The sequence below is a fragment of the Meles meles genome, chromosome 12 (genome assembly GCF_922984935.1).
Source record: "Meles meles chromosome 12, mMelMel3.1 paternal haplotype, whole genome shotgun sequence".
Lineage (NCBI taxonomy): Eukaryota > Metazoa > Chordata > Mammalia > Carnivora > Mustelidae > Meles > Meles meles.
Genome location: NC_060077.1, coordinates 36,849,842 through 36,864,836, shown reverse-complemented (window position 1 = coordinate 36,864,836; position 14,995 = coordinate 36,849,842). Strand labels below are relative to the sequence as shown.

General features: G+C 36.7%; 1 protein-coding gene across 2 annotated transcripts in view; it reads right to left on the bottom strand.

The window, feature by feature from the left end:
- Window positions 1–14,995, bottom strand: part of PPP4R1 (protein phosphatase 4 regulatory subunit 1) — a 60,863-nt gene that overhangs the window by 32,701 nt on the left and 13,167 nt on the right. The window contains exons 3-6 of one of the 2 annotated variants that reach the window (XM_046024865.1): window positions 7,777–7,912; window positions 6,850–6,956; window positions 2,032–2,174; window positions 1,219–1,365 (exon numbers count right to left, since the gene is read on the bottom strand). In XM_046024865.1, coding sequence (XP_045880821.1) covers window positions 1,219–1,365; window positions 2,032–2,174; window positions 6,850–6,956; window positions 7,777–7,912 — 533 coding nt within the window. The remainder of the gene's footprint in view (window positions 1–1,218; window positions 1,366–2,031; window positions 2,175–6,849; window positions 6,957–7,776; window positions 7,913–14,995) is intronic. The other variant, XM_046024864.1, reaches the window with a different exon arrangement.

Sequence of the window (14,995 nt, the reverse complement as noted above, 5' to 3'; positions counted from 1 at the left end):
TGTAAAGGAATCTTGGGTTTCATTCTAGTGCTGGATATAGTCCATTAGTTATAATGCTTCACTATTGTTAAGTCCCATAAAAATAATAGAGCAAGTTAAACTCTCCTCAGTTATGCAAAAACTGATTTTCTTCATTGAGGAACTTGTGAAATTAAAAAAAAAAAAAATCTACACTTTGGAATGTGACAGAGGTGCTGATTGTACAACATGGTGAATGTACTAAATGCTGACTTAATTGTACACTTTAAAATGGTTTTTCATTATGTGAATTTCATTTCAATAAAAGTGATATTACTGAAAAGTATCTAAATTTACTATTAACTGGTATGGAGTACCTAAAAAATAAAATAATGGAATCAAGACATTTCCAAGGGAAAGGGGACTACAGAGATAACTTAATTCATCCTAATGATCCAGAGACATTACCCAATTTTTGTGTAATTCTTTTCATATCTACAAAGATACTATTATTTCAGGGTTTTATTTTTTATTTTATTTTTAGGTAATCTCTACACCCAACATGGGGTTCGAACCCATAACCCCAAGACAAAGAACCACACACGCCACCAACTGAGCCAGCCAGATGTCCCTATTTTAGGTTTAAACAGTAAACTCACTATCTAAGTATATCTGAAATTTTAGATGGACTTGTTAAACCGGACCTTGTTATGTACATGATTTAATTCATGTGTTTTTCTTATCATCCCAATTTCTATCACATATTATTTATCATTATAAAATTACTTGCCTGACTATCCTTCCCTCAAAGACCACACTGTCAAGGGCAGGAGCTATTTTTTTTTTTCCCTGTGTTTACATAGTGCCTAGAAAGGTGCTCAATAGCAACTAGAGTTTCACCAATGTTTCTTCACCCCTTACTGGGTTTTTGTGTTTTTTGTTTTAACTGCACTGATTATTTCTCCCATTTTCTTTTTCTGTAATAATGAATTTAGTTGTTATTCTCTTGCTGTATGTCTTGCTTTCTCAGAGCCCTGCGATAGAGCCCATCTAATTCACAGGTGCAAGCACAACATGGGGCCCACAGAACACAGACCTCTTTTATATGCCAATGTCCCTCCCTAGCCCTTTCTAATGCTCTGGGGCTACTTTGATACCTAATAAACTCCATAGCACATAATACAATATTTGAGCACCTCCTATTTGTCAAAAAACAGTGATGAACTTTTGCCTTTTAAAGAAAAAGTGTCTTCTACTTACAGCCACAGCTTCTGTTTTCACATCATCGTTGCTATCTGGGGCAGTTAGCTCTATAAGGACGGGGCACACTTTGGTCTCCACATCAAATCGCTCAATTAACTCCTGTTCCAGCAGAGCCAGCAAAGCTGCCTGACTTGTTTTTCTTACCTAGGAAAAAATCAGCAGAATAAACAAAGTACATACATGATGTAACAAGACCCTATTACTTGATTTTCACGAAAGTGAAGACTTTTCATCTCAACTTAAAGAGATTCATTGTTGGCAAAACTTTGCAAATAAAAAACTTGTTGCTATTTTCTCCAGCTATTGTCAAGACAGAACTTGGCAGACTGTGATACAACAAATGAACTGGAACAGAAAAGCCATCCTTGTGGGGTGCCCGGGTGGCTCAGCCGGCTGGGTGCCCGACTCTTGATCCCAGACCTGGGACTGAGCCCTGCATTGGGTATCCTGCTCAGCAGGAGGTCAGCTTCTCTCCCTCTCCCTCTGCCCCTCCTCCCGGCTCACATGCTATCACACGTGCAAAAGGAAAGCCACCCTTGTAAACGGTGACTCTCTAATTAGCAAACTTTCTGAGGGGCACCCATGAGGGTACCATGTAAGAATGCAGCTACTGGGCACTGTCTTATCATGGTACTAAGGCGACTTTCTAGATTTGCCAGACTCTCAACATATCTTGTCTAAGACACAAAGTCATTTTGAAAAACAGAATAATGAAAGTGAAGAGGAAAAAGCTCTCAAATGAGACCTGCTCGGGCAGGCCATTCTACATACAACATGGTAAATGTAAGAACATGTAAATGGCACTCTTACCTGATTATTCTGATCTGCAAGATATCTAACCACAATAGGTAGTAAGTATTTGGAAAAAGCATATGGGATTGAGGGCCGGTTTTCTTGACAAAACAATGCAATATGAGGCACCTGTTCCATCAGCTCTGCTCTCACCGTCGGTTCTATTGAAATAACAGAAATGTGAACAAACACATTATCCCAAATTAACACAATCTTTGCCTGGGCTTAAGACTATTCAGGAAAGCTCTGGACTTCCATCCTCAGCATAAAAGGGACTTACACAGTATTCTCTAACTCTAGGATCCTTTTTCACAATCATATGCAGGTCAACCCCTCGAGTGAAAGGAAGATCCTACTCCCATCCCCAGGCTTCTATCCTCCTACTGTGCACTAAGTACGCAATCATTTCCTATTATGACCAAATTTATCCATCACCTACATTGTGTCACATATGCTAGGGGTTAAATATCCAATATTCACATCAACAAAATATGTAATATCTATGAACTACTTAAGAGCCTCCTAGGACAAGTCATAAGGACCGGTTCCTAACCTAAATTTAATCAATGAATGTAGAATTTATAGCTAAAATTAACTAAGACTAAAATAAAGTAGACCAATCAATTTAAACAAAAAATCTGAAAGACCCAAGTATGTACAGCAAATTTAAGAATGACAAATACAGCATTTCAAATCTCTGGGTTTCAAAAGGAGGAACTGCCTAAGAGTAATGGCAGGAGAATCAGTTATGTGAGAAAAAAGGATGATTCCTATCCTGCATATCATATATGAATTGTAATAAAAGTTCCAAACTTTTTTTTTAAAGATCAAAAGCACTAAAAGACAACATTAAAAAAAATGTTTAATCTTGAGGTGAGAAGCCCTTCCAAGGCAAACAAAACCCCCAAACCAACTTTGAAACCAACTAATTCCACTTTATAAAGCCTCCATTATAGACAACGAGTACCATCTCAGTTAAAAGGCAAGCCAGCCTGGGAGAAAATACACATATAACAAAGGATTAATAACTAAATATACAAAGAACCCATTGTTCAAATGAACACAAGGAAGAAAATAAGGATAAGCATAGGCAGTTCTCAGAAGAAATGCAAATGACCAAGACACATACAGACATGACAGATTATCAATACAATTCATTACATCAGACCTAATTAGAACTTTGTTATTAATGATTGTATCATTACAGTTACTTTAAGGTAAATATGCATGCATGGGTCCAGAGAAACTTTAGATTTCAACAAACAGAAATTAATGAAAGTATCAGGAGAAAATGTACTAGCATCTTACAAAGAATCTTATCAACAAACCAATATTTGGAATTTCTATTACATGGTTCTGCCATTTGAAGTTAGACAGTAACTGAACAAAATAGTGCTTCTGTTTTGAAAAATAATTTGTTAAAAAAAAAAAAAGACATAGGCCTCTCTTTTTCCTCACTGACCCTGTATTTGCTTACATGGACCTAATATTTATACGTATTTTTGAAGCAAAAGGAGGATACAAGTTACAGTTCTGATTAAGCATGAAATCGGTAGGGGTGCCTGGGTGGCTCAGTCGGTTGGGTATCTGCCTTTGGCTTAAGTCATGCTTTCACCCACATCAGGCTCCTTGTTCAGCCGAGAGTCTGCTTCTCCCTCTTCCCTGGCCCCTCTCCACTGCTCAGTCCCTCCCTTAAATAAATAAGTAAAACCTTTTTAAAAAAAAGAATGTGATCAGTAACTTTCCTTTCTTCAAAGACCTGGTTAGGCAAACAGACCAATGGAACAAAACAGAGTCAAGAAATGAACACACTTTGAGTCATATGGGAGGAACTGAAGTGCTGGGGAGGGATTTCAGAGCTACTATGATGGCTGAAGAGAATGAAGAAAAGGGAGTTGAGTCCAAGGTCTCTAACTTGAGACCTTGATCAGCTGGGCTGATCATGACTACTGAAAAATATACAGTTGTAAAATTAATGCATATATTCCATTCTCTTAAGCAAACAAACAGCTCAGAACTTTTAAATCTTTCATCTGCCTTATCCTTATCAACTTTTATCTTGATTTTTTTAAATTTCCCTAAATAAATAAATAACCTAAAGTTATTACTCATAGTTTTAGGATTTTTATATAGGAAATGCTTTTTTAAATTTACTACTAATTTAGTAAGTTTTTTTTTATCCAACTCTTTTCTGTTTCAATTTTAAAAAATCTATACATACAGTTACACACCAACATGATAAACTTCAAAAGTATAAAGAAGCTAGACAAAAAAGAATAATTTCAATATGATTCCATATAAAAGTTCAGAGGGGAAAATTAATCTACACACTTAGGGGTCAAAACATGGATTTACCTTGGGAAAGGAGAACAGGACAGAAATGAGAAGGTGTCCTGAAATGGTTTCGGGGATGCTAGTTTTATCTCTTGATCTGAGTAGTAATTACATGGGCTTTCATTTTGCTTTACTTCATGGAGCTGAAAATTTATAGTCCATTACTTTTTTTGAAAGATTTTATTTATTTATTTGACAGAGATGACAAGTAGGTAGAGAGGCAGGCAGAGAGAGAGGAAGGGAAGCAGGCTCCCTGCTGGGCAGAAAGCAGATGCGGGGCTCGGTCCCAGGACCCAGAGATCATGACCTGAGCCAAAGGCAGAGGCTTTAACCCACTGAGCACCCAGGCACCCCAGTCCATGTACTTTTTGTAGTGAGTTTTATTCGATATTAAAGTAACAGAGATCCCCAACAAGTGTTACTGTTGCCCATCTATGTCACCAAGTGTTTATACTGGTACGTTACTGTTCTATATCATAAAAACACACTCTAGCATGGCACGGTATGGACCCCTACAATCTAGCCCTCGACTGCCTTATTGAACAGCCTCATTATTTTAAGCCATAGACTCAGTAAACTACCTGTTGACTAAATGGGCTGCTATCTTGAACTCCTTAATCCTCTAAACTAGTCTTTTCTTCTCCTGAGTATGCTGTTTCCCCTCTCTGTACCTCATCATTCTACTAAATTAAACTAAATGTCACTAACTTTCTGAAACCAGCACCAACTCTCCCTGTTATAAAGTATTATTTGTAAGTTATTTACATTCATTAAGCTGTTAATTTGATGACAGGAATTGTTACTCACCTTAGTAACTGCTCTAGCATTTATTCTAGAATCTGCCCTAGGACTGTGCACTGTATTAAGCTTATCAAATGAACAAAAAAATGTGAAAGTCAATAGAGATATTTACCATGAACTCAACAACTTGAGAGTATATTTTTAAAAAAATATAGAGTTGACCCTTGAACAACTAAGGGGCTGGGGCACTGACCCCTCCCTGTGTAGAAAATCCACATAAAACTTTTGACACCCGCAAAATCTGACTACTATTAGCCTACTGTTGACTGAAAGCCTTACCAATAACAAGTCGATTAACATGTACTTTTTATGTTTTACGTATTGTATACTGTATTCTTACAATAAAGTAAGCTAGGGAAAAGAACATGTTATTAAGAAAATCGTAAGGAAAATACATTTATAGTACTGTACTCATCGAAAAAAATCTATCAATGGACCTGCACAGTTCAAACCCATGTTCAAGGGTCAACTATATATAGATAAATATATTTATAAAAACAAGTACTATGGGTGACAAACAGGTAAAAGAAAATAAACACAAATTTGTCCCTAAAGAATATCTATTCTAATAACTAAGAAAGGAATAACCACAATGCAAAAAATAAGTAAGTGAAAATCACAATTGATGAGATTCTCCTAAAACCATTCTGGAACAAGCATACATACATGAGCAAGTTCATATATCATCATTAGACATCACCATTAGACAGATTATTTGTAAGCTTATAAATTTTTTTCTACTCTATAGGAAAATAAAAACACACTTAAGGCTTATGTAAATAGTAAAACATAGTCCCATAAAACAAATTGCTCACCAAAAGATGAGCCCATCTAAAACTTAAAAATCAGAGTGCTTACATGCCAAAAAGTTTGTTAGAAAGTGAAAAATAACATTTTTAATAAAGAGATAATGGGTTTAAGAAAAAATATTATTTTGAATTTCTAAAATAAAAAATAAAGATATGCATATGACTTAAGATTAAGTTAAAATGGTAAGGTTTGTGTTATGCATATTTTACCTCAAGAAAAATATTTTTAAGAAACTTAATATAACCATATTGAAGTCAGGTTTACCTCCTTTTTTTTTTTTTTTTAAAACATTTAAAAAATTTTATTTATTTATTTACTTGACAGAAATCACAAGTAGGCAGAGAGGCAGGCAAAGAGAGAGGAAGGGAAGCAGGCTCCCTGCTGAGCAGAGAGCCAGACACCAGGCTGATTCCAGGACTCTGGGATCATGACCTGAGTGGGAGGCAGACTTTAACCCACTGAGCCACCCAGGCGCCCCAGGTTTACCTCTTTCCTAAGCAGACCATCCTATCTTCTCTTTGGAGACAGAACGCTCTAGTTTTATCATGACTGATAGAAGCATTTTATATTTGCCTAAAAAAGGTTATAGCTCACTCCATCCCTTTTAAAATTTATTCAAAATTATTTTTAAGTTTTCAGCAATTCTAAAATATTAACATACATGATGCAAAAACAACTTGTAGATTTTTTTGATGAGAAATTTCCAAAATTAAACTAAACAAACCAACCACAAAATGTGGCTCGTAGGAAGTTTTTTTCTTCTTCTTACTGACGTATTTGGTAATTTACTTAGGAAATCTTTTAAAGAAGTCTCATAATACACTAAGTTTTTCATTAGTTCATAAAACCTCAAATTTGGTTAAAGAAACCTTTCTCTGCATAAACGTATACCTGAATCGTCAGCTAATCTGCTAATTCTTTCCAAAACAGCAATGCAATCTCTTTCATCATCGCAGACTTCCCTCAATGTGTCCAGCAAACTCCGGGCCACCATTTGTCTAAAAGAAAAAGGAAATGATATAGTGCTTAGCAGTGTTAATAAGTAATATTTAGAATTCCAAAAGGTAGACTCTACATGATTTTAAAGAATTTTTTTCTTAAGACATTTTATAACATACATTAAGTCACTAATCTCCTAAGTGACAAATGCCAGCATGGATTTTATTGTTAACAAGAGGAGACTGATTATTTACCAAAATATTTTTCATCTTTAACTGAAGTGACAAATTTCTAAGGTCAGTGCAAATTCTATAAAATTTCAGTTATCTTCAACTATCAAATTATAGGAAAATACACACATTCCTCATTATGTAAAATATTACCTTCACACATTTTTACTGAGTTTTATACATCTATACTCAAAACATTTAAGACTTTCAGATTTCCCAGAAAACTGATACAGGTATCCTGGGACCACAATTGGAGAAACAATGCATTAGGAAGCGTCCCAATCCCCTTGAACATCACCTGGCACATAGTAGGTTTACAACATCATCTGTTGAAAGAATAATATACTCCTCTCAGTAATCACTTTACACAAATATTAAAATTATGCCGAACACCAAAAAGGTAATGGTGTTTTTATTTGTTTGGGGTTTTTTTTTTTTTGCCAAAATGCTAACAAAGAGTGTCACATGCTTAGTAGGATCAAGGAATAAACAATTATAAAAGAGGCCTTGGCTGTGATTAATAACAAAACATGCTGGCTGAGACTACACATGTTAATACCGCTTTAAACTGAAAAACTGGATTTTCCCTATTGAAATGAATGTAATAATTAATCCTTCCACTTCCACAAGGAAAAGAATATGCACATACCTGTTAAACACGTTCTCACTTGCAGCATACTTGTCCAGTCTCCCCAGTGGCGTCAACATTTCATCTTGTGAGACAAAGTCCAGGGCTGAAGGTATAATAATCACATCAGACTCTGAGCTGTAGTCATCCACACCAACTATCAGAGACATCAGAAATACTCCTTATAACACTCTGAAACTAAAAAGTACCCCTTGCCTGTCTGAAGCAGCAAAAGTAAGACTATCTTTAATGTTTCTGGAGTGATATAAAGGATCACAGGAGATTCTTACATCAACTCTTACATTCAAGCCATGAAAGACTCAAGGATGCTCCCTCTCCTTTTTCTACAGGTATGTCTAGTTGTCTCTAGAAACAGAGGGGACAGAGGCTATGAAAACTCAGCACAGTGTGATCACTGAGAACTTACATGTTCAATCAGAACACTAACGACTTCTAAATAAAATGTCAAACACTGGTAAATTCAGCAATGCAGTCAGAATAACTCACATTTTAAGCAAAAGAACAAATGTAAGAATTATAGCAGACTTCTCATCAGAAACAATATAAGCCAGGAGAGAGTAGAACATTCCTTGAAGTACTAAAAGAAACCCCCCCCCCCAAGTCAACCTACAACTCTGTAGCCAGTAAATAAACATCCTTAAAGTATCTCTGAACTTCGTATCTTTCAAATACACAGATTTCAAACACACAAAAGCTGACAGACATCATCGCTAGCAAACCTGCACTATAAGAATTATTAAAGTTCTTCAAGCAAAAAGAAAATTATACCAATTGTACAAAAGATTTATTTAAAAATATCTTTGAAAGATAATTGTTTAAAGTAAAAATATATACTGCAAAAAAAAAAAAAAGATAAAAAATCTACTCTTAACTAGAATGAACAGAGGGGAGGTCGGTGAAAATAGGTGATGGGGATTAAGAGGGGGGCACTTGTGATGAGCACCAGGTGTTGTATGGATGTGCTGAATCACTATTGTACATCTGAAACTAATTACACTGTATGCTAACTGGAATTTAAATAAAAACTTTAAAAAAATGTACTTCGGGTTTCTAACATATATAGAAGTTAAAATGTGTGACTATAACAGCACAAAGGCAGGAAAGGGCAAAGTACACTGTTCTTACACTGTGAGGAGATAACATGTTACTTGAAGGCAGACTGTTTAAAGATGTACAATAATCAGAAACTCTACAGTAGCCATTAAACATAAAAAAAAACCCCAAACCCACCAAAGATAAATAGCTAGTAAGCCAATGGAATCATAAAAAAATATTCCATCCAAAAGGCAGAAAAAGAGGATAAAAGAGGAGACAGGACACACAAAAAGCTGTGAGATTTAAACCCAACCATGTCAATAGCCCCCAATTAAAAGGCAGAGATTTTCAAACTGGATTAAAAATAACACCTAACATTAAAATAATTACTTACATAGTGCAGACAACTTTTATACAGTTTATGCTGATCTACAATTCATAGCACAGTATTTATTTTGAATCAAAAAGTTGTAAAAACCACTCAGATACTCTTATTTGGCCTCTGTTTTTCTCCTTCTAGTACAGGATTGTTGAGCTAGCATGACCTCGAAGGTACCTTTATGCAGGCTCTAGAATTCTATGACTATGACCAAACTGTTTCATCAGTCTCATACTTGTTAATCTTAAAGATAACCATTAAAATCATGATACTGGTCCTTAGAAAGCCAGGACTCCAAGAGTGGCGACTGTCCAACACCGCCGTGTATAAGTCAAGCTTGGAGCACTTAACTTGAAGTGCAGACAGCAGGTGGCACAGTCAAATACTGATTATGGAGGTTTGGAGTAAGCTCCAGGAGCACTCATTTTTAATAAATACCCCTACTAATTCAAACACAGATTGCGGAACAACCATACTTAAGAAACATACTGTTAGAGGGCAACAAAACTGTATTTTGCTTCACATTTGGACACCATTCTAACCACCACGGTTGACAATGAATGAGTTCTCTACAAAAGGAGATGTTCCACTCTGGCACAGGCAATGGTGACAAAGCTTCACTTCTATCTCCCAGAACTGTTGCCTCCTGCCAGTATCTGTGGATTCATCCTGGCCTGAACCCTCTTTTCTGAACTCAAGATCTCTTCATCAGTTTTTGATTGGACTAATGAGGCTCTGGATCTCATCTTTAATAGAGGCCATGAGGACTTGGTTCCCATACAACAGACTGCACACTTAAGTCTTAGTTATCTTGCAAATGTCTGCCACAGGTTACAAGAAGAGAAACATAAAAATAATCAATAAAAAAAGACTATTACCCCTAACGAAAAAACCCTACAGCATATACTGAGTGATGGTACAGTAAATAATATTCTCTGATAAAACAGACAACACAGAGGTAGTAAATGTAGCTGAACTGTTAACAAGGATCCTATAGTTTATGCAAAGTAGAACACTAACTAGACGGTGATAAATTAAAGGGTTACAATCCTTGTGAGTACTCTCTAAAATACACAAAAAAGAATAGCTAGAAAGCCAATAGGGGAATTAAAATGCAATACTAAAAAATACCATTAACCCAAAAGAAATTCAGGAAAAAAGCAACAGAGGATAAAAAAGAGAAAGACAGATAGAAAAAAACAGACCTACTCCAACCAGACCAGTAATTACATTACATATAAGCAGACTATACACTTAAAAGCAGAGATCCCCAACTAATAAAAAAGTAACACCCAACTATAGCCTATCCATCAGAGACATAGTTTTAAAGCCAAAATTTCAACCAATAGGTTGAAAAGAATTTTTTTTTTTTTAACACCAAAGATAAAACACGAAACAGTAAGCCTAAGAAAGCCAAAGTGGTGATATTAGTATTACACAAAAGACAAAGACAAGGACCATTACTGCAGATGCAGAGAGACGTTTCATGCCTCCATATCCCACCTGAGCACCTTCTTTCTGGTGAACGAATTTAAGTTTACAGAGGCTTTGACACTATGGCAGCAACGGCCCTTAGGGCTTCACAGCCTTAAAACCTAGGCTCCTCCACTGATGAAGTGAGAAAAATCAGGTCATCTTTTCATGTTATTTGAAATTTCAAACTGACCAAAAAGCATATTAAAGACAATGATCACTCTAAAATGCTTTTTCAAATTACCTGACCTCCCCAAATTCCTATACTTCCTCTTCCCCAGGAAACTTACTGTCTTAGCTGAAGGGCAACCAGGATGGAGTGGAAAAAGGAAGAGGACTTGCAAGCTCTGCATGAGACAGGATTCCAATAAACACTTAAGTAGGCAATCTTCACTTTTTCAAAACCCCACATTTAATTATAAAATATATGCTTCCATGGAAAAGCTATATGATATCTTTAAAAAAATTTTTTTTACTTAAGTATTTACTTTAATTCCAGTAGAGTTAACATACAGTGTTATATTAATTTCAGGTGCACAATATAATTGATTCAGTAATTCTATACGTTACTTAGTGCTCGTCATCGTAAGTGCACTCTTCAATTTTTCAATGAAAACTTGTGGGTTTTAGTGAATTCTAACAGAACCCTAATAGATGAGAATTCCTAATAGGAATAGAAACCCAGAGGACAAACTGAAGCCTTATATTTAAGGCATTATATGGCAAAGACCCAAAACATAAATTAGACTCAACAGATCCTTCTAGTCCCAAATTATAAGAACCAAATGTGTTACAATACACACTAAGAGATCAAGAAAAAAATGATGAGAACGTAACAGAAAAATGACATTTCTCTTTGTTAACTTATAAAACTGAATACTTCCCTTTGCATAAAGCTAAGAGGTCATATAGTGGAAGAGAGAAAATATCCTTACAGTTCAGGATGTATCCTCTACCTACTCTCAGCTCCTTGCATCAGCACCAAAGGAAATCCAAAGGAGCAGAAAGCAATGGTCCAATTTTTAGCTATTTTAAATTTAAGGAAAATGTAAAAGTTTAAAGTTGGACCCATGTGGAAGTTTGAAGATGATTAATTTAACCTCTACATACTGACAGCAAACAGTGGTGTGAAAAGGATAGAGGCTCTTCAAAGTAAGACAGATCTGGGTTCAAATCTCATGTTTTGCTACTCATGAACTGTATGAACTTAACACATACCTAATTAATTTAGGTCTGCTTCCTCATCTACAAAATAAAGGGAAAGACTTTTTTTTTTTTTTGAAATCATTTTTTTTAATTTATTTTTTCAGCGTAACAGTATTCATTGTTTTTGCACAACACCCAGTGCTCCATGCAAAACGTGCCCTCCCTATTACCCACCACCTGTTCCCCCAACCTCCCTAAAGGGAAAGACTTTTAAGACAGCGTTCTAAGATAACGTCTATAAAGTCTCTAATATGGAGTCAGGCAAATGAGTAAATGTTTTCCTTCCCTGTGCCTTTAGGTCTGTTTCTAGATACAGAGAATCTCAATGTGGTTTCCATTTATTTTAAAATGTTTTCATCCATTTCAACCGGTAAGTAGGGCAGCCCATATACTGGGAGTGCCAAGCACTCAATAAGGAACACAGATGTAAACACTAGACAGAAAGTACATGCGTGTAAGTATGTATATCCAGATATGCGTACACATACATACTAAGAACAGATAGACAGTATAAGAATATACACAGTATATTGTTAACTATTATATGCTTTTAGTTGTTGTATGTCTAAATTTGCTCTAGTGAGTACAAGACTTCAAAAAATCAGGCAGTTCTTGGAAGATACACTGGAGTTGTCAAGCAGGACAGAGGGCAGGAAGAGGGCATTCCTAGCAGAGAGATCTAAGGATGGTGAGGGAGTAAAGGCAAACCGTGCCATGTCTGGCAAACTGCCCAAGGACTGTAGCACAAGGTGGGACACAGGGTTCCCAAAGAAGGGAGACAGAAGAGTAGGGGAATGTGGCCAACCAAAATCAACCTAGCCTTCTAATTTTTAAAAAGTAACATTATTACATTTTGCAATATCCTCTTACCTGGCTAGAGAAGTCACACTGCCACCCTGTAATTAGGAATGGCACAGGGATGCTAAGCAACAACTTAGCTAAATTCAACAGTTGTTACCTCTTTTGGGCGACAATTCTGGGCAGAATATACGCTTATTCAATTGTGCTACGCTAACACTTTATTAAAATTCTCAATTATTAATTAAAACCACATTTTTAAAAAAGAAGTTAAGCAAGAAGCCTTCTTTCCCAAGCCAAAGACCTTTTGCCTTTACACAGCATTCTAAGAGAACCCCAGGTATCACATTACTCCTCTCCCGATTATCTGACACCCTTAATTGCTGCAGCAGAAGAGGAGGAAAGAAGTATATAGGAGCCCTAGTCCCCTTTAAGAGTACAACATTCTAATTCAGTGGAGACAATCCTGGTTCTACCTGCATCACCATAAGTCTCTTTTCTATTCCTTGTTAACAACGCTCAGACATACTACGAATTCATGCTAATTTCATGCTCTTTCAACAAGAATTTTGAATCTACTATTCTTAAACCTTAAATTCTCAGAAGATGTGCCAAATCCTAAGTTCCCAGAACTACCCTCAAAAAAATCAACCCCGTTCCTACTTTACTGTCATAAAGGTACCTGATAAACTCTGCAACACTAAGCCAGGGGCAAAGAGTGCGGGCAGCTAGAACAAAAGCAAGGAAGAACAGTCTGAGTAGCACTCCTGACCACCGTTCTACTTTTGACCACAGATACGCTTAAAAGCAGAAGATACACAAGTGCTTCTCATGCTACTGCTGTTGGAAGATATATTTTTCCAACAACACTGCCTTTAAACACCAACCACCTCATCTAAGACTCAACTAAGGAAACAGTAACATTACAACGGTGGAGGGAAGATAAGGCCTGTACACTATACTCTATGAACAATATAAAGGTAATTAAGGTCAATTCTCAGTACATGGGTTTTTTTCCTGACACACTCAATCCAGAACTTAAGCTTGCTATTCTCTAAAATGATTTTTTCATCAAATTTCTTGAAGAGGTAGTTCCCTGCGCAGCCTTCACCTCCTTCTCAAGACAAGCAATCTGGCCTCTCTCTCCTTCACTCTTGGGATTCTCGTCTTAAGGATCAGCAGTAATTTGCCAAAACTAGAGGGCCCTTGTTAGATCTATTGTGCTACTTCTCTACAGCACTTGACAAAGCTGACTTTCACTATCCCAAGTCCTCCTCTTAAATTCTCTTTTCTTGGGTTCTCTGGAAGTACACCATCCTGAGTATTTTTCTACCTTTCTGGACCAGTCTTATTTTTTTCTCATCGTTTTATGTAGGTTGTTTCCTTCTATTTTTGCCCTCACCTTTTACACACACACACACACACCCTCCTCTCTTCCCCACCTTGAAAATGCGTGGTTTCTATTATCACCTATAATGCAAATAACCTCCAAAATTCTCCTGCCCTGATGCCAGATCCATATTTGCAGGTACATCATAAAATCTCCACCTCAATGTCACATTTGTTCTAAAAATTAAACTGTCCAAACAGATCTTATAAAAATCAGCTCTTCTTCAAGGGCTTTTTCCTGTGATCTTGAGTTCTCAAACATAAAAAAACAAAAAAAGTAACTGTAGATTTTAAGATTTTATTTATTTATTTGACAGACAGAGATCACAAGTAGACAGAGGCAGGCAGAGAGAGAGGGGGAAGCAGACTCCATGCTGGGCAGAGAGCCTGATGTGGAGCTCCATCCCAGGACCCTGGGATCATGACCTGAGCTGAAGGCAGAGGCTTTAACCACTGAGCCACCCAGGTGCCCACGTAGTTTCCTTTTTAATATATCTTTCTGGCCCCCATCATTTAATCAGTTGCTAAGAGCTATAAATTCTACCTTTATAAAATATTCTGTATTCCCACCTCTCAGTTCCCAACACCCTTATTCAGAGGCTCTGATGTCTTTTGCTGAGAGCAAATCAGGGCACCCGAACCCCACAAGGGACACAAAGATTTTCCTGGGAATAAATCAGATGGATGACTTGAAGGGATATCTTAGACCCCCAACTTCCAGTACTCACTGCAAAGATGTGTCTAGGAGTTTGGATCCTAAGGCTTTCCCTTTTACAATCTCCGGCCTCCACAGGACAAGTAAAGACATCTCTCTCAGCTCCAAGACCACCATGTTACACTGCCCCAAGGCTGGAAAAACCTCCACTGTCAAACAAACAGACCCACGGAGATACTACTGGAATTGTTAAGAGATCAACTCTCTAAAGACTGTAACAAAGA